This window comes from Rhinolophus ferrumequinum, chromosome 22 (genome assembly GCF_004115265.2).
Source record: "Rhinolophus ferrumequinum isolate MPI-CBG mRhiFer1 chromosome 22, mRhiFer1_v1.p, whole genome shotgun sequence".
Classification (NCBI taxonomy): Eukaryota; Metazoa; Chordata; class Mammalia; order Chiroptera; family Rhinolophidae; genus Rhinolophus; species Rhinolophus ferrumequinum.
Genome location: NC_046305.1, coordinates 1,266,167 through 1,286,298, shown reverse-complemented (window position 1 = coordinate 1,286,298; position 20,132 = coordinate 1,266,167). Strand labels below are relative to the sequence as shown.

Sequence of the window (20,132 nt, the reverse complement as noted above, 5' to 3'; positions counted from 1 at the left end):
GGGGGCAGGTACTGTCGTCTCCGTGTTATCGATGAGGATGGACCGAAGCCTGCCCAGGTCTGCTCAGCCAGTAGGGGGAGGCCTCCCTCCCTGCCTGCAAAGCCTGCTGGGAGTGTCAGGCCGCAGGCTGGGGACTGGAACGTCTTCCCTAGTCCTGCATCTTCCTCTTGTCCCAGACAGTTCTCACTGTCTGCAAGTTTCCTCCGGCACATTTTTGTGTGCTGACCTGGACAGTCATTTAAATGTGTCACACTTGAGTGGTCATCAGAGAAAACCTCAGTTAGGCTGTGGGACGTAAGGCAGGCCTTGAAATGGACAGATTAGGATGGCCTTTGTGTGGTGTCTTCTTTCCCCAGTTGCCTCATGTGTTCTCTTTCTCACCATTTATGCCTTTTTCTGCTCCTAAGTGGTGGTGAAATAACATGCTCCTGCTAGAGGGCAAAGACCTCTTCTCGCTCCCCTTTGTTTTGAGATAATTGGTGAGTTGTCCATTCTCGACTAAGCAACCCTCTGCCTTCTCCCCTGTCCCTGTGCCCCTCCTCCCCCAGCGTATCTGTGAGGTGCACAGCCGGAACCCCGGCAGCCAGCTAGAGGAGCAGATTGAAGGTGCCCGGCGGCGAGTCACTCAGTTACAGCTGAAGATCCAGCAGGAGACTGGGGGCTCCGCGGTGAGTGATGGCAGGCGGAGCCGGAAGGGCAGCGTGCAGGCGGGCTGGGCGAACCGGGGAGCCAGCTGGGGTGGCAGGACCCCGAGGCTGAGCTGGTCAGTGTGCAGAATTCTACAAAGAAACAGAGGTCAACAGTTCTTTATTTGGCACCAAAGAGACTGAGCGCCATGCGGCACTCAGGGCAGCACCAAGGAACACGCCTGTTCTCGCTGTCTAAGAGCTTACCGTTGCAATGGAAGGAAGTGACTGGGAAATAAGTCAGCGTCGGCTTCAGTCCCCTCCTGGGCAGTCTCCTTGTAGCTGCCACACTCCCTACACCGATCTCACTCATGGCCACCTGGCAGCCTTCTGCCACTTGTCCCTCACGTGTGCTCAGAGAAACAAGTACTATTTAGAGTCAGCCCAAGGGAAAGGGTGTCTGGTCATGTGAGGGGTCCAGGGCAGCAGCTCAGCATGCGGGGACGGCCGGAGAGGACAGGGTCCTTCCACCCCTGTCCCAGTCGGGGGCTTCGCTGTGGCCACGCCTGCCTTACCTCCCACAGGCCTTCATTCTTTGGGTGTACAGGAAGTGACTTGCCAGAAACTTGAAGATCTCCATGAATAATTCTTGCCAAAGCCAACAGAAATTACTTGAGGGTCATTCACTTTCTTTTTTAGCACATGCAGGTCAAAAAAATCTGGGAAACACCGGTTAATCAAACTTAAACTGTTCTGTTTCCTGAAGGCTTCTCAGTGTCGCGTGTTTGGTCCCAGCTCCACTGCTCACCAGCTTTGATTCTTGGGCAGGTTGCTTAGTCCCCGGGAGCTGTGGTGCCCTCAGGGTCTGCCTGGCAGGGCTCTTGTCGCAGTTAAAGCATGCCCGCGGCACAGGGCCCATGCCATGTACTCTGAGGTGGGAGCCCAAACACCCCAACCCTGGCTTCACGGTGTACCTGCTGTGCAGCTGGGCAGGGTACGTGGGCTAGCCGAGTGTCTGCTCCCTCGTGTATAGGATGGCAGTGCTATGCCTGCCGCAGAGCTAAGGAAGGACGAATGAGGTTCAGAAAGAGGGCTTTTTGAACAGGGAGGTGCTGTCAGGACTGCCCCCTCCACCATGGCTCTCGCGGCCCAGGCCAGCACCTCCAGAGACCTCCAGAAGTGGCTCCTTTCACTGTTCCCTCTGTCACTGGCCTGAGCACTCGTACCCCTGGATAGAAGTTCTTTCTATGTCCAGCCCAACTAATGCAATAGAGGCTCTGAGGTCAAGGTTATAAGTAAGTGGACTTAGTTTTGCTGACGGTGAAGCCCCCTGTCCGCACTAGGGTCACCGTCCTCCTGAGACTGCAGATGGAACACTAGCTTTTGTGTGGCATTTTGAAGGCCATGAAGCAGAAAAGGCCACTGCTGTTGGCGGGTCCTGTCTGCGGAGGCTGAGGAAGGGTGGGTCGGAGGAAGAAGCAGGAGGGGGTGAGGCTAAGGGGATGTGCCACTGTCCGGATCTTTCCTTTTAGGACTTCCTTCCACTGTGTGGTGACACCAGCCAGAAGCCATCAGAAGGTGAGCCCCCCGCAGCCCTTTTTTCCTGGCATGGCTCTACTCCAGGTTTCTTATCTGTTGTCACCTCTCCACCAGGCAGATTCAGGGACAGAAAATGTTAGCACGTGCCCTGGGAAACAGCATGACGAGAGGCACACAGGGAAATAGGGTACAGAGCCAGCAGCACGGGGCAGCTAAGTGCCAGGGAGACAGTGGATTGCAGCCGGCCTGCCAGCACTGGCCCCCGGGAGCCCCAGAGCCCTGCTGCAGAGGAGATGGCTAGGAACCCACGAGGGGTGGGGCTTGCTGTGAGATGCCGCTGTGTGGTCTTAGCTCAGGAGGTCACGGGCTGGGCACAGGTGGAGAAGCGGGTAGAAGCTAGGTGTAGAGCGTCCAACTTGAGGGGCCCTGAGATGAGAGGCGAAGGCCCTGGGAAAGAAAGGAAGGTGGCAGCTTCCCCATCCCACCCCATGCACAGGCTCCCGGACCACGGTCCTCCCCTGACAGTGTAAACCATTCTCTTCTCAGGCCGACTATCTCTGGATTCACAGGACGGGGACAGCAACTTGGACTCGGGGACAGAACGCTTTCCTCCCCTCAATGAGGTGAGTGCCAGCAGCTGTCCGTTCAGTGTCCCTCCTCCAGCACCTCTGGCTCACCGGTTGTCCCAAGGCCTCTGGCCTGGTGTCTGCGGACCCCATCTATGGTTCCAGCTCCAGGGGTTTCAGTCTCTTTGCTCTGGGTTCCAACGGGGTTTCAAACACATCCTACAGGCAAGATCATCAAATTGGGCTTCTCTTTCCTCGTAAGTCTGTTGTATAAAGAGTAGGGTGGAGAGAGAGGCCACGGCATCCACTGTAGCAAGCCTTCATGTGTAAGGGAGCAGAGGCATAAGTCATCTAAAACGGTGGCTTGACCAAAAACACGGTTCTGCATGGCTGCAAGTAACGTCACCTTCGAGTGATACAGTGAGCCTGGCCTCGTTACCAGCAGCGTCCTCCTTCTCTGTCACGGATCTTTTGTACGTGACCGGCTCATCTTTTCTGGAATGGGCAAAAGATTCCAGCTGCGGCCTCAAAGGTTCTCCCTTCCAGGTATTCTCAGGTTGCGTGTATAAGCTGCAAAGCTAAACGTGGACTATGAAAATACACGTGAGTGGGAGAAGCAGTGTGGTGCTCGCAAAATACATACTGAGCCATTTAAAGCATGTTCAACCCAAGGATTGAACACTTGGAGTGTTAGGTCCTTCCTGATCTGTCCATCGGGGTGAGACGCGCGGATGTGAAAGGATCCATATGTGGGAAGGACACCAAGGAGGAACCAGGGCGCCCTGAGTCACCTACAGTCGACATTGTCTTGAGGCTCCACATCTGGGAGACGACATAGCTTAGTGACAAAGGCCACGCGGAGAGACGAGGCTGCCAGGCTGCAGCCAGGGCGCCCCCTCAGCAAGTCTTAGTGTGCTTGTGTGAAAGTGGGGTGGTAGTCTCCCTCACACCGAGGGGAGAGCCAAAGGAGGCACTGTGGAGTCAGGCCAGCAGTGCCAGGCAGAGTGGCACGGCGTCCCCATTGGCTGAAGGGGGTGGCTGTCGCGCCAGGGGAGCCGAGCGCTGAGGGTCTCCTGGATGAGCTTCCTTCTCACCGAATTCTCTGTTCCTATAGTTACTGACGAACTGGAACTCAGTGCTGTCAGACCCTGGACTAGATAGTCCTCGGACCTCCCCTGTGACCGTGGCCAGAGTGGCCCAGCACCACAAGTGGCAGGGCTCGGATGCACCTGGCACCCCCACCAGCGACCCGGTGAGTCACTGAGAGCCATCCTGCAGTCTCCCCTTCCCTGTCCACACCCGGGTCCCAGTAACATGGCTTTGAATAATCATACTCAACCCATTTCGAGGTAGGCACTTAGCTAGAGAACATACAATAAAGAAAGAACATGGTACAAATTGGTACCTGAAAGTAAAGACGCTCTTACTGTGTGAAGTCTGACTGCATCTGCAGGGAAGTGGTGTCTAAGGAGCAGGGAGCTGGTCTTTCTTTGAGTCTGTCTGGAACAGGAAGTACGTTTGTGTAGCGTCACTCCAGAATACTAATCTTCAGTTTTTTCTGTCTTCAGCACATTCCTCTTCTTAAATAAAATGATTATCTGGCTCCCTAATATAGGAAACAAACAAAAGCTCAGCTACCCTGGGGCCTCCCTGATCAGCTTCTCCCCACCGCCCAGAGGCATGTCCCTGGGGCCCTGAGGTTCTGCAAATCCCGAGAAAGCCACTGGGCCCAGGGGCTATGCAGGAAGATAGCTTGGCTCAGTACGTAAAACTTGCGAAGAACCTGGGCTGTCTGACAGTGGGACGGCCAGCCCATAGTGGAACGACTGGCCTGAAGTGACAGTGGGACAGCCAGCCTGAGATGACAGTGCAATGGCCTGAGGTGACAGTTGGGCAGCCTGAAGTGACAGTGTGCCAGTGTGAGATGACAGTGCGACGGTCTGAGGTGACAAACGGTCTGAGGTGACAGTGGGATGGCCTGAGGTGACAGTGGGACATGTCGCCTGAGGTGACAGTGGGACGGCCTGAGGTAATAGTGGGACGGCCTGAGATGACAGTGCGATGGCCTGAGGTGACAGTGGTGGGATGGCTGCCCTGAGATGACAGTGTGATGGTCTGAGGTGACAGATGGCCTGAGGTGACAGTGGGATGGCCTGAGGTGACAGTGGGACGGCCTGAGGTGACAGTGCGATGGGCTGAGGTGACAGTGGGACGGCCTGAGGTGACAGTGGGATGGCCTTAGGTGACAGTGGGACAGCCTGAGGTGACAGTGCGATGGGCTGAGGTGACAGTGGGATGGCCTGAGATGACAGTGGGACGGCCCGAGATGACAGTGTGATGGCCTGAGGTGACAGTGGGACAGTCTGAGGTGACAGTGGGCAGCCCAGCCTGAGATGACAGTGCGACGGTCTGCAGTGACAGTGAGACGGCCTGAGGTAACAGTGGGACAGCCTGAGGTGACAGTGGGACGGCCTGAGGTGACAGTGAGACGACCTGAGGTGACAGTGGGACGGCCTGAGGTGACAGTGGGATGGGCCTGAGGTGAGAGTGAGACGGCCGGCCTGAGGTGACAGTGGGATGGGCCTGAGGTGACAGTGAGACGGCCGGCCTGAGGTGACAGTGGGATGGCCTGAGGTGACAGTGGCACAGCCAGCCTGGGAGCCAGGAACTTGCCTGTGGTGGGGCAGAAGCTGTGGCCACCTGGCAGACACCTGGCACCTGGAGATGCATGTTTTGTGAAGTGTCTCGCAGCCCATCCACTACCACCTGCGTGATTTTTCCTTATTCTCATACCAGCTGTATACTGTTACGTAATATCTTCCTAAGCTAACTCACTTTTTCACACTTACAGTTCTTTTGAAGGACTCTCGTCCTTAAAGTCACACGTCACATGCTATTGGGTATTAGTTTCACCACCAGGGTAGAGCTGGTTCTTTTATGTCTTGGAGGGGAAAAGGTGGGGAAAGGGATCCAGCATGTACTCAGATGCCTAGTGCCCCAGCTGCGTCCTTAAAAGTCTCGTGTAATTCTCGCCAGCAGAAGGGAGGTAGGCGTTAGAGTCTTCACTTGGTCAGTGAGACATTTGAGGCCCCTTGGGCCACTCAGGTCACGTTAGCTTGGTCACATTAGCGGTGTCCTGCTAGCCGTGGGTTCTTCTCCGGAGCCCCTGTGCACAGCTGTTCCTCTCCTGGCCGCCCCTCCCGCTGCCTTGGTAGCACTCCAGAAGCAAGTCTGGGTTGCCAGGGAGGGCACGTGCACATCCTGTTATTCTTAAGGGAGCGTCCCGGTAGGTGGCTAATAGGAGCAGATGTGGAGTAGTCGGTCTCGGGCTCGGAGGCCCTTTCTCCCTCCTGAAGCTGCTCGTCTTCTGAAAACTACTTGCTGTTGTGGAATCATAAGAGCAAATACAGCATGGTCCCAGTTTCTTAATGATAATCTGCTAGTAAGAACACAGTGGGAAGCTGTGCTCCATGAAACCGTCAGCAGCAGGGGTGGAGTCATAGGGAACTCACTTTCCGATACACAGTTCTGCAATGTTGGATTTTTTTTTATAATAAACATTCTGCTTTTGCAATAAAAATTTTAAAAACTATATATTTGTAAAGACTTAAAAAAAATCCTCCCCCAAACAAGCAAACTCCTAGTGCTTTCTGGTTTTAGCCAGAGAGCCAAGTGGAGCCATCTGACACCCTCTCGGGATCCTGGGCCCCAAGGGGTTCAGTGAGTGTGGTGTACGAGACAGGGGGGTTGCCTGGGAAGTGTCTGAGAAGTGGGTACAGCACACCGGGCCTGACTCTGCTGCTTGGCACGTGGCATTCAGGCCCTCTGGGCCAAATTTTCTCATTTATCAATGAGGCTCGACTCTGGTCTCTGAGGGACCTGGGTCCTTCACGTCCGTGACTCAGTGACTCTGAGCAAGAGAGTATCGGAGGGCTGGCAGGAGAAGCCCTGCGGGAGGTGGATTTGGGGCATCTTAGGCCTGGAGAAAGGTTGGGTGGACTCCAGAAGCAGCGCCCTTGTTGGGGAGCCGCTGGAAGTGAGGTAGATTAAACTGAGTGAAAAATGTAGTTGGTCGGAAAGCTTTGAACACTCACAGAATCTTTAGGAGGAAGGCTTGTCCATTGAAGCCTCGGAAGTTTCTGCGACACAAGATCTCATACCTAATAGGGATGGCGTACCAGTTGGGTGGGTTATTCTAACTGGCATAAGGGGGAGGAGAGAAGAGTAAGTAAGCTAAGAAGTTTGGATTCAGACAGGAAATGGGGCTCTGCCGTCGACCTTGAGCAGGCCGGGAGTGGTGAGGGCGGTGCCCTTTGGCTGGAGGATGCAGAACTGGACCGTGGGTCCCTGCCAGTGCATGATGTAGAGTAGCGCTCGGGTAGCCGCCAGGCTTGGGGGTGTTCAGGGTAGGGGTAGCTGTTCAGGAGAACAACAAAGCCCCCAGGTCTTTTGCAAACAGGAAGAGAGCACTGTGTCTCACTTCCTGGCTTCGTGTGTCATGTGACCATGTGTCACGTGACCACGTGACCAGGGTGCCCTGAATTTGCGCTGCCCCACCCATTCGCAGTTGACTTCCTGCAAGTGGAAATTATATTTGCTGTTTTCTGAGATTTGGGGGTGGTAGTGAGATGCCAGTGTTTGCCAGACGTGTGTGGCTTTCCCTGTCTGAGCCGTGCTGTCACCAGTTAGGCTTCACCAAGGGGGTGGACCCCCTGTCCTCTAGCTTCTCATCCCTACAACTTGACTCTCTCCTCCAGGGTGTAGATCAAAGCCCAAAGCCTTTAATTATTGGCCCAGAGGAAGATTATGACCCGGGTTATTTCAACAACGAGGTAACGGTTTCCTGCTTTTCTCCTTTCGTCATTCTGTCGTGCCAGCTGCTTTGGGCTAGAAGCAGTGTGACTGTCAGCAGCTGGAAGAGGGTGTGGGGAGGAAGCCACAGCCTAGGGAGGCAGAGGACATGAGCTCCAGGCTGCGACAGGCCGTGCCTCTGCCCTGCCTCTGTGCCCCCAGCCTTTCTCATCCTGCCTTGCAGAGCGACGTCATATTCCAGGACCTGGAGAAACTGAAGTCACGGCCAGCTCACCTGGGGGTCTTCCTGCGTTACATCTTCTCTCAGGCCGACCCCAGCCCACTGGTAAGGCAGGCGTCAGTGTTAAGTGTGTGTCTGCTTGTACCTGACAAACTTCTGGCCTCTGGCCCTGCTCTGGGTGTCACCAGTCAGATCGTGGGCAGTCGGGCATCTCAGGGACACAGACAGAATTGAAAAGGGGTGAAACTTCAGTGGAAGGCCTTCACTGCCACATACATCAACAGCGTAGGGAGAGGCGAGGAAACCCATTCTTGCGCAGCCTGGAGGAGATGGTCTCCCAGAGTTCTTAGGATGAAAGTGGATGCAAACTGACGGTGGGGAGTGGAGAGAGTGGCCCTTTAAAATATAGTGTTACTGCAAGTAAGCTTGGCAGAGGGACAAGACGATAAAGGGCCCTGGTGTGACGGCGAGGACGAGAGGACTGTCAGGACAGAGGGCGCAGTGCCCTGGGGCCGCCCGGAGCCAGCAGCCTCGCCAGAAAGGGGTGGAGTGAGGGGAGAGGAAGGCTCTGTTCCTCGGGATGCACTTGTCGCCCAAGGCCTGGCCTTCTGGGGACACCACTGTTAGAAACCAGAGTCGACATCCGTTTGCTCAGAGGTATTCACTGAGCACCTGTGTGGGAGTCCCAAGTGCTGGGGTCCCAGCAGCATTCCTGAGAGAAGATAGGTACATCAGTCACAGGGAGAAGTAAAGCACGGCCCTCAGAAAACCATCTGTCACCAAGCAGGGAACACGGAGTGTCAAGTGTAGAAGGGTGGAGTTGAGGCCATTGTGTTGACAGTGCGTGTGCACGCCTACGTGTGCATGTGCGTGTGTGTGTGTGTGTGTGTGTGTACGCAGGCAGAGAGCTGGGACTGTGCCATGCGCTTCTGAAACACCCTGAGCCAGGGCTCGGAACGCCAGCACTGAAGTTCTGAGCTGTAGAGTTGTGGGGTGTGGGGCTGTCGTGTGCATTACAGGGACTCTGGCCGCCTCCCTGAACGCCCCCTGGAGCTCGTCTCCAGGTATCCAGACATTGCCAGTTGTCCCCTGGGGTCGGAGTCCCTCGTGGCTGAGGACCACGACTCTGACCCACATTCTCTCCCCTCCCAGCTTTTCTACTTGTGTGCAGAGGTTTATCAGCAGACAAACCCCAAGGATGCCCGGAGTTTGGGGAAAGACATCTGGAGTATTTTCCTAGAGAAAAACGCGGTAAGGTGGCCGTGGGTGGGTTACAGTTTCCATCCTCCAGACCGCTCGGAGGCCGAGGAAGACCTAACAGAACGCTCCGGCCGAGTGCAGACAGGCTCCTAGACGCGTGACTGAAGGCGGCCCGGGCGCTGCTCTGCTCCGCAGCTGTTGTCCTCCCTGAGCCTCTTGTCCCACATGGACCGAGGGGGATGCACAGTGGCAGGGCCAGGGGACGGGACACCCCAGAGAACAGCGGGGCAGATGAGCACCACCTTGGGGCTCGGTCCCAAGGATACAGCCGGGACCCTGCCAGCAGCTGCCCCTCTGCCTGCCCAGGGCCGTCCCCATCTTAGACGTTCTGATGTGACAAGTAAGCTCGTCCCAAAATGGCTGTCCGTTCGGCAGTAAGCTGCTCACACTGACACACATGTGGACCCAGCAGCTTTGCTCGCAGGGCTTCCTTCGCCCCTTCAGTGGGTCTCAGTGAGGAGGCGAGCTGCGAGTGGCTTCCTGTCGGCTGTTAGGAAGCATCTCCGGGCCCTGCACATGTGGTGACGGCCCGTTTCCCTGGGGGTGCCGGGAGGCCCCCATCAGAGTTAATAAAGACGTCTCCCACGCTGCGGAGGCAACGCTAGCCGCTCTTTGGGACGTATCCGTCCCCTGCCCTTGAAGTCAGTGGGAACTGCCTGCCACCCTCCGAATGGCGTCCCAGCCTGCTCTGTAGCCACAGGCTCTGATCCTCGCCCAGAATCTGGGTGCACAAGTTGGGGAGAGACAAGAGGAGGGTCGGGGAGTGTAGGAAAAGCAGAGAACACAGGGCGTCTCCACGTGCCCTGGGGTGTGGCCTCACCACTTCTGCTCCACTTTTGTTTTATAGCCACTGAGAGTGAAGGTCCCAGAGACGTTACAGGCTGAAATTGGTAAGTCAGCTCATGGGTCGGTTCGTCTCCTCTTGGTGCCGTCTTGTCCTGGGCACTCAGGAGGCTGCCAGGCGCAGAGGGCATAGGGGCGGCCCCTCCAGAGCTCCTCACAGACGGGACAGGCCTGCCCAGGAGCCACCGCCCAGGGGGCCTTGTCCTGGGTGCACACGATGTGGCTGGGTGGCCTGGGCTCACTTCTGCCAACCCTCATGTGCCTTCTGGGCCTCAGTTGGGTCAGCTGTCCACCCAGGAAACCAGACATGTGAGGGTTCCCAGGCCTGAGCAGTCCTCAGAATTGCATGGGGAGCTCTTTTGAAAACTGCAAAAGCCAGGGCCTCATTGCACCCCACCTGCAGAGTCGGGGTCTCCGGGTGTTTTTATAAGTTCCTCAATGAATGCGGACAGCAGTTGGCCCAGAGGGACAGACAGCCAGGGGACTAGCTGGGCACCCCGCTCTCCAGCCACCAGCAGAGGGGCTAAGGGAGATAGGGGTGGAAAGACGGTGTCAGCCTGAGGGGGGTCCCAGCAGCTTTCTAGAGAGTGGGCGTCCAAAGCTGCCTTTGGAGAGAGGGTGACAGGGAGGAGAGCTTGTGGGCACGGCCGAAAGGGCAACTAGGGGTTACTGAAAAGCAGAGGGAACCACCACTCCCAGGCACTTGTCCTGGTGTGTGAAGCTAGACGCAGGGGCAGCGAGCCAGCGTCCAGGCCCGGTTAGAACTTGGGTTTCCTGTGATGTGCCCGCTGCTGCCTGGGGCACAGGAGGGGCGTGATGCGCTCTGGGTCCGACCAAGGGCAGCATCTGGGCGGAGCCGAGCACACAGCATCCCTGTTTGTCCACCAAGCGGAGCGCAGCGCATCCAAAGTGTGTGACCTCGCCTTGGGCCTTGGAACATCAGATTCCAGCCTGGGCTCAACACTGACCTGCCAGGTCCAGGCCGGCCCTTCCTTTGGCTAACAGAGGAGCAGGAAGCCAGCCCACCTGGTGTCCCGTCTGTCCTCTCGCTCCCCCACAGACGCACGCCTGCGGGGCGGTGAGGACATCCGTGGTGTCCTATGCGAGGCTCAGGACGCAGCCATGCCGGAGATCCAGGAGCAGATCCAGGACTACAGGTGGCCCTGCTGCCCTGTCCCTGCACCCCTTCCTGTCCCCTGCGGGCGTGTGCTCGCCTCACTTCTGGGTGTCTGTCCGTCAAGCGCTATGCACATCTGTCTCTTGTCTGTCTGGCGCAGAACAAAGCGCACTCTGGGACTGGGCAGCCTGTACGGTGACAACGACCTGCTGGACCTGGACGGGGACCCTCTCCGGGAGCGCCACGTCGCCGAGAAGCAGCTGGCCGCCCTGGGAGACATTCTGTGAGTGTCCAGCTCCACTCCCACCCCCGCACATGCGCAGGGGGACACTTTGTGGGTCTGTTGTCCAGCCTCCCCTCTTCCACTTCCTGCCTGATCCTTCCCCTGAAAGATGGGGCCCCTCTCCTGCTGTACATCCCAGGCTGAGGGCTGCCAGTATTTCAAGGGGCTTGCAGAGCCCAGGGCTCCCGGCAGTGGCAAGGGCGTTGTGCCTCCGCACCGAGCGCCCCGCTTCCTCTCCCCGGCCCTCCTGCCTTCCGCTAAGGGCACATCTGCCAGCGCGACAGCCACACTGGGTCCCCATGGGTATAGGCCCTTCAGGAGGCACTGGCCCCCAGGGAGGTGGCCGTTCTCAGCAGCCCAGCAGCTGGGGCCGCTCCTGTCCAGTCCCATGTTCTGAAATGTGGCGGGCTCCTGAGGTGTCTTTGTGAGGACATTTCAGGCTTAGAGGTGGTTCTCGCCCCAGTACTGCTCCCTCAGTGGTGCTGTGACCGTGGTCTCACCTATAAAATGACAGAAGTTGGACTAGACAGTGTCCATAGTCTCCACTAACACTGACTTTTCAATTCGGCAAGTGTTTTCAGAGGCCTGCTGTGTGCCTGGTGCTGTCCTAGGCCCCGGGACACGTGTGGACTTGTGTGATGGTGGGGCGAGGACGGTGTGTGATGAGTGAACTGTACGGGGTGCTGGAAAATCCTGAGTGCTGGGGGTGGAGCAGGCTTGGGGCAGGAGCGGAGAGCCGGGGTGCGGTCTTAATGAAGGAAGTGGAGGAGGCGTCCTTGAGGGCACTGGCATCTGGCACCGCAGGGAACAGCAGAGGGAACAGCCAGGGCAAAGCAGGAGCGCACTTGACAGATTTGAGGAGTGGCAGGAGACTGAGACAGTGAGTGCTGGAGTCCCAGCTGACAGGAGGGGCCGCCACGTGGAGTCTGTGGACAGGTGTCAGGACTTCGGTGTTCAGTCTCAGCGAGTGGGGTCCATCACAGCTCAGAGACTGAGTGTGGTTGGGGTGAGGTGGGGGACCCGGGGGGTGCCCTTCCAAACACCGAGGTCACTCACAGAAGCCACATGCTGGCGGCTTGGACCACAGTGGTGGCCAGGAGTTTGTGCAAAGACGACGGTCCTTGGTCTGTTTTGACAGGAGAGCAAACGGGAGGGTTTCCGTAGGAAAGTCAGGGAAGGCTCCGTGGTTCTGTAACCTAAGCTGTGAAAGTCAGTCGGGGCAGGGACAGCTGTGTGTGCAGCGGTTTTGTACTAAACGATCAGGGGCGCAGGTTTGGACCCCTGAGTCTTCTAGACATCAGACTGGAGATTTGGGTGGCCGCTGTGTATATGACGCTGGTGCTGGCATGGATAAGAGGTCTGGACGGGAGATGGGACCAGAGGAGGTCACCCAGGGAGGGCGCGTTCTCTGCAAACACACTCGGACCTTCAGCTGAGCCCCGAATCCCTCTGGGCCTTGCTTTTCCTGGCAGTCAGATGGTGGTAGTCACCTGACTGCTGCAGGGGTGGCGGCGCCCATTCTGCGATCGGAGCACCCCAGGATCGAATGGGCTATGGCTGATGGCGTGGGAATCCCGCTCCAAATGGTTTCCCTTTAAAGCCACAGAGCAGCAGTGTCCTTACCCTGGAGCTGGACACCTGCTCGTAGGTGGTTCTGAGAAGAGACAAGTGAAGGCGCGCAGGAAGCTCAGGGCAGAGGCAGGCCCAGGGTCACCTCAGGTGGGGTGACCTTTCTTAAGCAGGCTTGTCTGGGTCGGGTCTCAAGGTGCTGTCCCTGCTGTCACCTCCTTTCCTCACACTCGGTTACCCAGCCCCTCGTTGAGTTCTGGGCACACGGGGGGTGCCCCTCCTCATGGCAGCTGCGGCGGTCGACACAGGCCCCGGCTGGAGGCTGCAAGGCCACCCCCCTCTTTTTAGCCGCATGGACAGCATCGTCACTGTCATAACTTGCCGATGGAGCCCCTCGAGGCAATGAGAGCACCCCCCCCAGCCGCACTGGCTGCAGAGGTGACACCGACTGGAGGCCGACCCCCTGCGGCACCCCTCCCCTGCCCAACAGTCCGCGTCATCTCTTCTTTCTTTCATTCCAGGTCCAAGTACGAGGAAGACAGGAGGTGAGTGAATCTGCGCTGTCGCAGCAGGGTCCCTGCCTCGTAGCCTCACCGTCTGTCCCAGGCTAGTGCCCAGGTGTCTGTCCCCACCACAGCACAGGCATGAGGTCCAGGCCCCTGATGCTCAGGCTCGCTGCCTGGGACAGCATCTGCCCTGGGACACGCGGTGCCGCCATCGCTCCCAGCATGCCTTGCTCCTCCCTCCACCCAGACAAGCCCACTTGTTTCTCTCGGCCCATGTGGGCACCCACGGGCGTTGGACCCTCACACTCTGCAGCACACGTTACAGACTTCTGCCGCCTATACACACGTCTCTGTTCCTCGGCCCCAGTGTGGAGATGAGCGTGCATTCCTGAGGACCCACACACAAGTATGGGGACACCATGGGTGGGAGTCTGTCCCCTAGAGCAGGGGACGCCAGGGTGAGGCCCTTGCACCCACAGGGGGTGTGGCCTCCAGATCCAGAGCCACATCCATTTAAACCCAGAGCTCTGAACAGCTGCCTCCATGGCAGTCGGAAGCACCGTGACGGCTCCTGTTGTCTCTTCTCTGTGCCTGGGGTGGGAGGGGCCCCTGTGCCCCCAATCCTCACCTGAATGCCTCAGGGAGGCCTCCAGGCCTGCCCACAGCTGGCTGGCTTCCATCTCAGGGAACTGGCACGCCTTGCCACTGACCACTGTTCCACGGTAGGAAGACGTGCTCAGGGACCGATGGTTGCTCCTGGGCGACAAGCAGCCCTGGCAGAGCCGGCTTCTGCCTATTGCCCCACTTGAGATTGCCAGCCTCCCTCTGGGCACCCTGGCCCACATCTACGCCTTGGCCACCTCCTGGGCAGGGTGAGGACACGCAGCAGCACCGTCCCCGTCCCTGCTGTCGGGCACCTGACTGGGCTATGGGTCCGCACCCCCTGTCTTCCAGCGCCCCCATGGACTTCGCCCTCAGCACCTACATGAGCCATGCCGGGATCCGGCTTCGAGACACTCGGCCTTCCAACACGGCTGAAAAGACCTCTTCTGCTCCTGACAGGGACAAGTGGCTACCCTTCTTCCCGAAGGCCAAGAAGGTGACAGGCTGCCCTGGAAAGGGCCTCTGCAGCTCTCCGCTCTGGGCCCACTGGGAGCACCCTTGGGCAGCTGTGCAGCTCATCCACCACCTTTGGCCGTGGAGTCAGGGAAAATCCTCAGAGCACAGCAGCCCTCCCCTCCTTCCCTCCTGCCCTCCAAACCCGGGAGCAAACGTGCCATTCGGGACAGCGTGAGCCTGCTTTCCACCCCCAGGGCAGCGGTGGTCCGGGGCTTTGGGCCTCCTCCAAACCTGTGTCCCTTGTCTCAGCAGAGCAGCAATGCCAAGAAAGAAAAGGACGCCTTGGAGGACAAGAAGCGAAACCCCATCCTCAAATATATCGGGAAGCCCAAAAGCTCGTCCCAGAGCAGTGAGTGTCGGGAGCAGTGGCCGGGTGGGACCTTCCATGTTCCTGGGAGCCTCGGGCCCAAACCCAGACCACAGCTTCCTCTCGGTGCTGCTTGTCCTGGCCCGCCACGGAGGCCATGCCAGTCCCTGGGCTCCGTCTAGGAGCTCAGAACTAGGTGTAGCCCTGAGCAGCCATAGGCAGCAGTACCCCCCCCCCCCAGGACCTCTGAGCAGCCATGGGCAGCAGTATCCCCACACACAAGATTCATTTGCCCTTGACCTCCATCCCAAGGGCCTACGTGTGGGGAGCGAGTGGGGGCTCTCAGTGGGGACTTGTCACTGTTGAGCAGAACTAGGTGGAAAGGGCAGGTTTGGGGTGCAGAGGCTGCCCCAATGCCGTCAGTAACCCAACGCATTTGACCCTTCCTAGAGCTCTCCCGCTGTGTCATTTGCCCTCGCAGCCATTGTCCTAAGACCCCAGAACTAGTGTGGGAATCTGAAGGCCGCTTTGGGGGTGGGGCGGGGCTCCTACAGCAGGCCTGGTGTTTGCCACTCCCTTCCATTTCCCAGCTTGGCGTAATTTTTATTTTGACTCTTAATTTGACTTTTCATGGTTTACTTTTGTTTTTGTTTGTTTTCTTTTAGCATTTCATATTCCCTTGTCCCCTGTGGAAGGTAAAAGGACCATTTTCTCTGGGTTTTTCTTTGCATTATCGTTGAGTTTCTTTCCCAGATCCTGCCCTTCCTCTGTCCTTTTCCTTCTTCATCCTCTCCTCTTGTCTGGCCCTCTGCCCTTCCTCCATGTCCTCACTCCGCTTGTCTTGTTCCTCCTGTTGCTAAAGCTGCTCTGTGACATGAGACCCTGCCCAGGGACTCCTGCCCTCCCCCAGCCTGTCCCAACGTTAGGAGCTCGGCCTCCCAGGCCCCCACGCCTCAGGCCTCCCTCCTTCACCTGTCGCCTCTCCGCAGATGAGGTGCCCAAAGTCCAAGTGTTAGAGAAACAAGGAGAGCCACACACATTGAGCTGTCCTGGACCAAGTCCTCAGGTGTTTGTTTTCAGTGCAAATTATCATAAAATCCTCATTTTTGAAGGTTATGTAGGTTGTTGTTTTTTATTTTGTTTTTAGTAAATAATGGGTCTGTACCGGGTTTTTTTGTTTTGTTTTGAGATATTTTTCATGTATATCCCTTACTCTGCTTCCACCATTCAATGGAGCACCCCCAGCTCTGCCTTCATTTTGCCAGCACAGCATAACTAGGACAGGGCAAAAGAGCGTCCCTAATGGTGTCTCAGAGCCTGTCCCGTCTTCCAGAACCTGCGTGATACCATGCAGGCCGTACACGTTAGCCCCCAGCAGCCTCGGGCCTCGGCCTGTCACAGAGGCCCGTGCGCTACAGCTGAGTGGCCGACACTTCTAGGTCCTACAATAAAGCTACGGCACGAGAGGGAGTGGCACACACTCAGGAAATTATTCTGTTGCCAGAATTCTTTCTATGTAAAAGTGGCCATTGAAAATAATGTTTTTTTAAATTATTAAATCCCTGAACTCGTCATGCTATCTTAAGCAACCAAAATAATTATTTAAAAAGTAGTTATAAAACAATAAAAAAACTAAAAGAAACCCAGGCCCTTAGTTTTTCATTCTTACCTCGTCCCATCCACTCTGCCCAGGGAGGCCCGAGGCAGGGGCCAGGCTTCAGGGCACTGGTGGCCATGCCCGAGCCGCTCACTGCCGCCTGAGCTGGGACAGGAAAGCCCAGCGTGGCCCGCTGACCCCAGGGCCGGGGTCAGGATGCCGGTCCCACCACGCCTTCCAGTCACCGCTTTCCGTCATCATTTCATAACGTGGTTTGTGTCTCAAGTTCCCAGGATGTGTACTCATATGTAAAGACCACAGCCCCCCAAAGCTAGAAAACCTCAGTATTGAGACTTTTGCCGTTTAGGGTCATCAGCTACACCCGTTTTTAGTGGACGTATCTGATGGTTAGTAATGTTACTGACTCTTGCTTAGTTTCATTGTCATTCAGAGAATGGAGGAAGGAGAGCAAAGGCTACTACTGAAACTTTGCTCTTTTTAAAAATGTACCCCTTTCTACCCGCTTTTACCCATACGCTGGGTTTTTCAGTTATACCAGATCTCGGGGCGACACATGTTTCTTGTCACAGCTAGGACGTAACTATATCCCAAGGACAACAGGGCATTTTCCAAGTGGCTGTGGGACAGGGAACAGTGGGCTCAGCCTGGTGGCTTGCTGTTATAGGATGTTCCCAGGCTTCCGTCACCCAGCCAGTGTCTCGGGCTGTGGCCACCCAGCTGTCCCTGGCTTCTGCAGCTCCCCCCAAGCACAGATGCACTTTCCTCCTGGGACAGGCACCTGTGGCCCTAATCTTGGAAATGGGGGTGATGGTGACACCCCTACTCCTAGCGCGTACACACAGCCCCAACTATTAGGCAGTTTAGAAAAATATTACCCTAGCTACCCGCCTCAGGGTAAGAAGTTGTGAGCTTGAAGAGACCAGCTAATGTTTTTTGTTTCCTCTGGCTTGGAAATTTGCTTATGCAACTCGAGCTTAGGCACGTGGGAGACTTGTAAGTTGTGTGTGTAGGTGTCAGAAGGCACGGCCAGGCCACCCCTGGGGTACTCGCCTCCCCAGGCCCACGCGCCCTGCCCGTGGGTCTCAGGCTGAGCAGCATTTCTGGCCAAGCTCCTGCTCTGATATCACTGAACTTGGAGCCGAGCTAGTTGACTCTGAAGCTGAGAGCCACTGAGCCCCTGGGCCGGCTCTGTACGTGGCATCACAGCTGCCTTTTTACTGTTTCCTGCCCTCTGCTTCTCTGAGCAAGAATAGCTGTCTTCTATCTTAGCTTTGAAAGGAGCTGGGATTTGAATGCCCCAAGTGACGTTCTTCCTCTGTCCCTCCTGAGACCCCCTCCCTGGTAATAAAGGGTTTGATTCATTAGTGATGGAGACCCAGTCTGGGGACACGGGGTCAGAGAGAGCAGGAAGAACGGTCGAGGAAAAACAGAAAGCAGGAGCTCCAAAAGTCACGCAAATTTGGAAAATGCTTGCTGTAATTTGGCAACGTAGCCACATTCCACACAGATACGTTTTTGATACTCCTGGCTACTGTTTATCCTGTATGTGGCTCTTGGGGAAAACCTGGTCCCGATTTTCAAGCAGAGGAGTCGTAGTAAAGAATGTGAGAGCTGGAAGAAGTATCCATAGGAAATGTACCCCTGAACCCTCCCATTTTGCCGACGAGAAAGAGCAGACCCATAAAGGCAGAGGGTCTGCCCGTGCCCCACCACACAGAGCCGACGGGGCCCCTGGGGCTCCCAGCCCCACAGCCTTCTCAGCGTGCTTGCTCACTGCTCTATCTTCGGGCGCGGGGAGGGGGCGAGTGGAGAGGGCCCGGAGGCGCTGTCCCTAGACAGCAGGCAGTGTCCGGCATCACCTTTGTGCTTCAGTCAAACCAGGCAACGTAAGGAACATCATTCAGCACTTTGAGAACAGCCAGCAGTATGATGGCCCAGAAGCAGGGACGCAGCGCCTCTCGACCGGAAGCTTCCCCGAGGACCTGCTGGAGAGTGACAGGTAGCAGTGGCCTGCTGGGGTGGGGCTGGCCAGAGCCCAGGGAGAGGCCCCCCGCCAGGGTTTGGAGCTGGGGTCTCTTTCCAGCCACATTGACTGCAGGGCTCCCACTGTGGGACTCTACCCCTCCCCCGGCTTCCGCACCGGGATGTCTGCAGCAGACACACTGTGCGCTGGCAGTCAGGCTGCAGATGAGAGAGCAGGACCCGACCTTCCAGCCCAGGAGCCGCCTGCCTGCCTTCCCCGTGTCCTTTGGATTCAGGCTAGAGGAGGCTGGAGGAGAAACGGGGAGCCCTGGGAATGAGGAAGTTGGGCAACAGGCGGTCTTTGAGGCCCGTGAGGGGGAAAGCTGGATATGAGCTGCTGCTGGGGCTTCAAAGGCAGGTGGTGGAGCTGTGGGTGTCAGATGTCCTCAGCCACAAAGAGAGAGAAAGCTCTTTGGTTCAAAACGAATTGCTCTTCCCTTTCCAAGAAGAAGAAGGGACTAGAGGCCGTGGCGTCTCCACCTTGGGCCGGGTGTAACTAGAGCCCTTCTCCGGTGTTGGATACACCCTTGGACTTGTTCTTGACTGTGGCGGGACCACAGTCAAGTCACACCTGAAACTTGACAGTCAACACTTAAGTAGAATTTGTCTATAGTCAGAAATATCCTTGCAAATTCCTCAGGTCCCCCTGGAGGTACAGTAACGTGGTCTTGTGTATATGAACATAGTGCTGTGTGCACTCGAGTCCGAGCCCTTCGGTGGCACGAAGGGCAGGCACAGGGCAAGTGGTGAGCACAAGCCTTCGCGTGGAAGCCGTTATCTCTGAAGTAGCTAATCATAAACTGCATCAGACTGTCCTGCTCGTATGCAAGGCACTCCTTTCTGTTAGGTTTAAAATATGTGAGATGCTTGTGCCAAATGAGAATTAAGATCAAAGGAAATTCTCATTTGGCACAAACATCAAAGTTAGATTTGTACTAAGGTGAGAAGTTGGGTTCTAATGACTGCGTAAATTAAATACGCAAATTGCGTGATTGCCGGGGTAGGCATGATCTTACAGAGGAATCAAATACATGATTGTAAGATACAGCATGGGCATTCTGAGAACCACTTTGAGACCGTTCGCAGACTCGTGCTCTTGAGGTTGCTGGGTGGCCTTGCCCTGGCAGTCACTGGGACCCTGAGTCTTCCGGGGCTGTCACTGGGAGCCCTGGACGTGACTGTCAGCTCACTGGCGGTCTCAGAAGTGGTATCACACGGCAGGTCGGAGGTCATCCTAGATACTTAGCAGGTGTCAGGAGCGCCGATTCTAGAAGGCGGTACTCTAGGAACTTTTGGCCGGAGGCTGGTTCTGTCCTCCCTTCTTGCTGGGAGTGTCACTTCTGGGTACTCGAAGGAAGCTGCTTAGCTCTGCAGCCCCAGTTACCTCCCTGGATGAGGTGTGTCCCAGTCAGGGACACTGGTGACAGCATTTGGAGTCAGTGTGGGTTGGAATTCTTCTCACAGACCTCGGGGGTGAGTTCAGTGGAGAACTGGCAGTGCGGTTTCTAGCCCTGCGGACAAGCCCTCGGGACCCCCTGGGTGCAAGGCGCCCCGTGGACCCTCAGTGGTTTAGAGACCAAGCCACTTGGCTCCTTGTGTGCTTCAGCTGGCTGAGCTCTGGGGCGCGCTCCAGACTGCAGGCCCCTGTTGGGTCTCGAGGCAGGACGCAGCGCGGGAATGTCAGCACGCCGTGGGGGCGGCACCGTCCTGGGCTGTATCGGGGCT

At 56.8% G+C, this 20,132-nt stretch overlaps 1 protein-coding gene across 14 annotated transcripts in view; it reads left to right on the top strand.

Annotated features, from left to right (window-relative positions):
• Positions 1–20,132, top strand: part of ARHGEF11 (Rho guanine nucleotide exchange factor 11) — a 74,584-nt gene that overhangs the window by 43,886 nt on the left and 10,566 nt on the right. For 9 of the 14 annotated variants that reach the window (XM_033092272.1, XM_033092271.1, XM_033092266.1 and 6 more), the window contains 15 exons: positions 549–668; positions 2,159–2,204; positions 2,712–2,788; positions 3,846–3,983; positions 7,489–7,563; positions 7,767–7,868; positions 8,916–9,014; positions 9,871–9,913; positions 10,927–11,023; positions 11,144–11,266; positions 13,357–13,380; positions 14,296–14,440; positions 14,710–14,809; positions 15,433–15,462; positions 18,258–18,384. In XM_033092272.1, coding sequence (XP_032948163.1) covers positions 549–668; positions 2,159–2,204; positions 2,712–2,788; positions 3,846–3,983; positions 7,489–7,563; positions 7,767–7,868; positions 8,916–9,014; positions 9,871–9,913; positions 10,927–11,023; positions 11,144–11,266; positions 13,357–13,380; positions 14,296–14,440; positions 14,710–14,809; positions 15,433–15,462; positions 18,258–18,384 — 1,346 coding nt within the window. The remainder of the gene's footprint in view (positions 1–548; positions 669–2,158; positions 2,205–2,711; positions 2,789–3,845; positions 3,984–7,488; positions 7,564–7,766; positions 7,869–8,915; positions 9,015–9,870; positions 9,914–10,926; positions 11,024–11,143; positions 11,267–13,356; positions 13,381–14,295; positions 14,441–14,709; positions 14,810–15,432; positions 15,463–18,257; positions 18,385–20,132) is intronic. The other 5 variants (XM_033092265.1, XM_033092263.1, XM_033092269.1 and 2 more) reach the window with 3 other exon arrangements.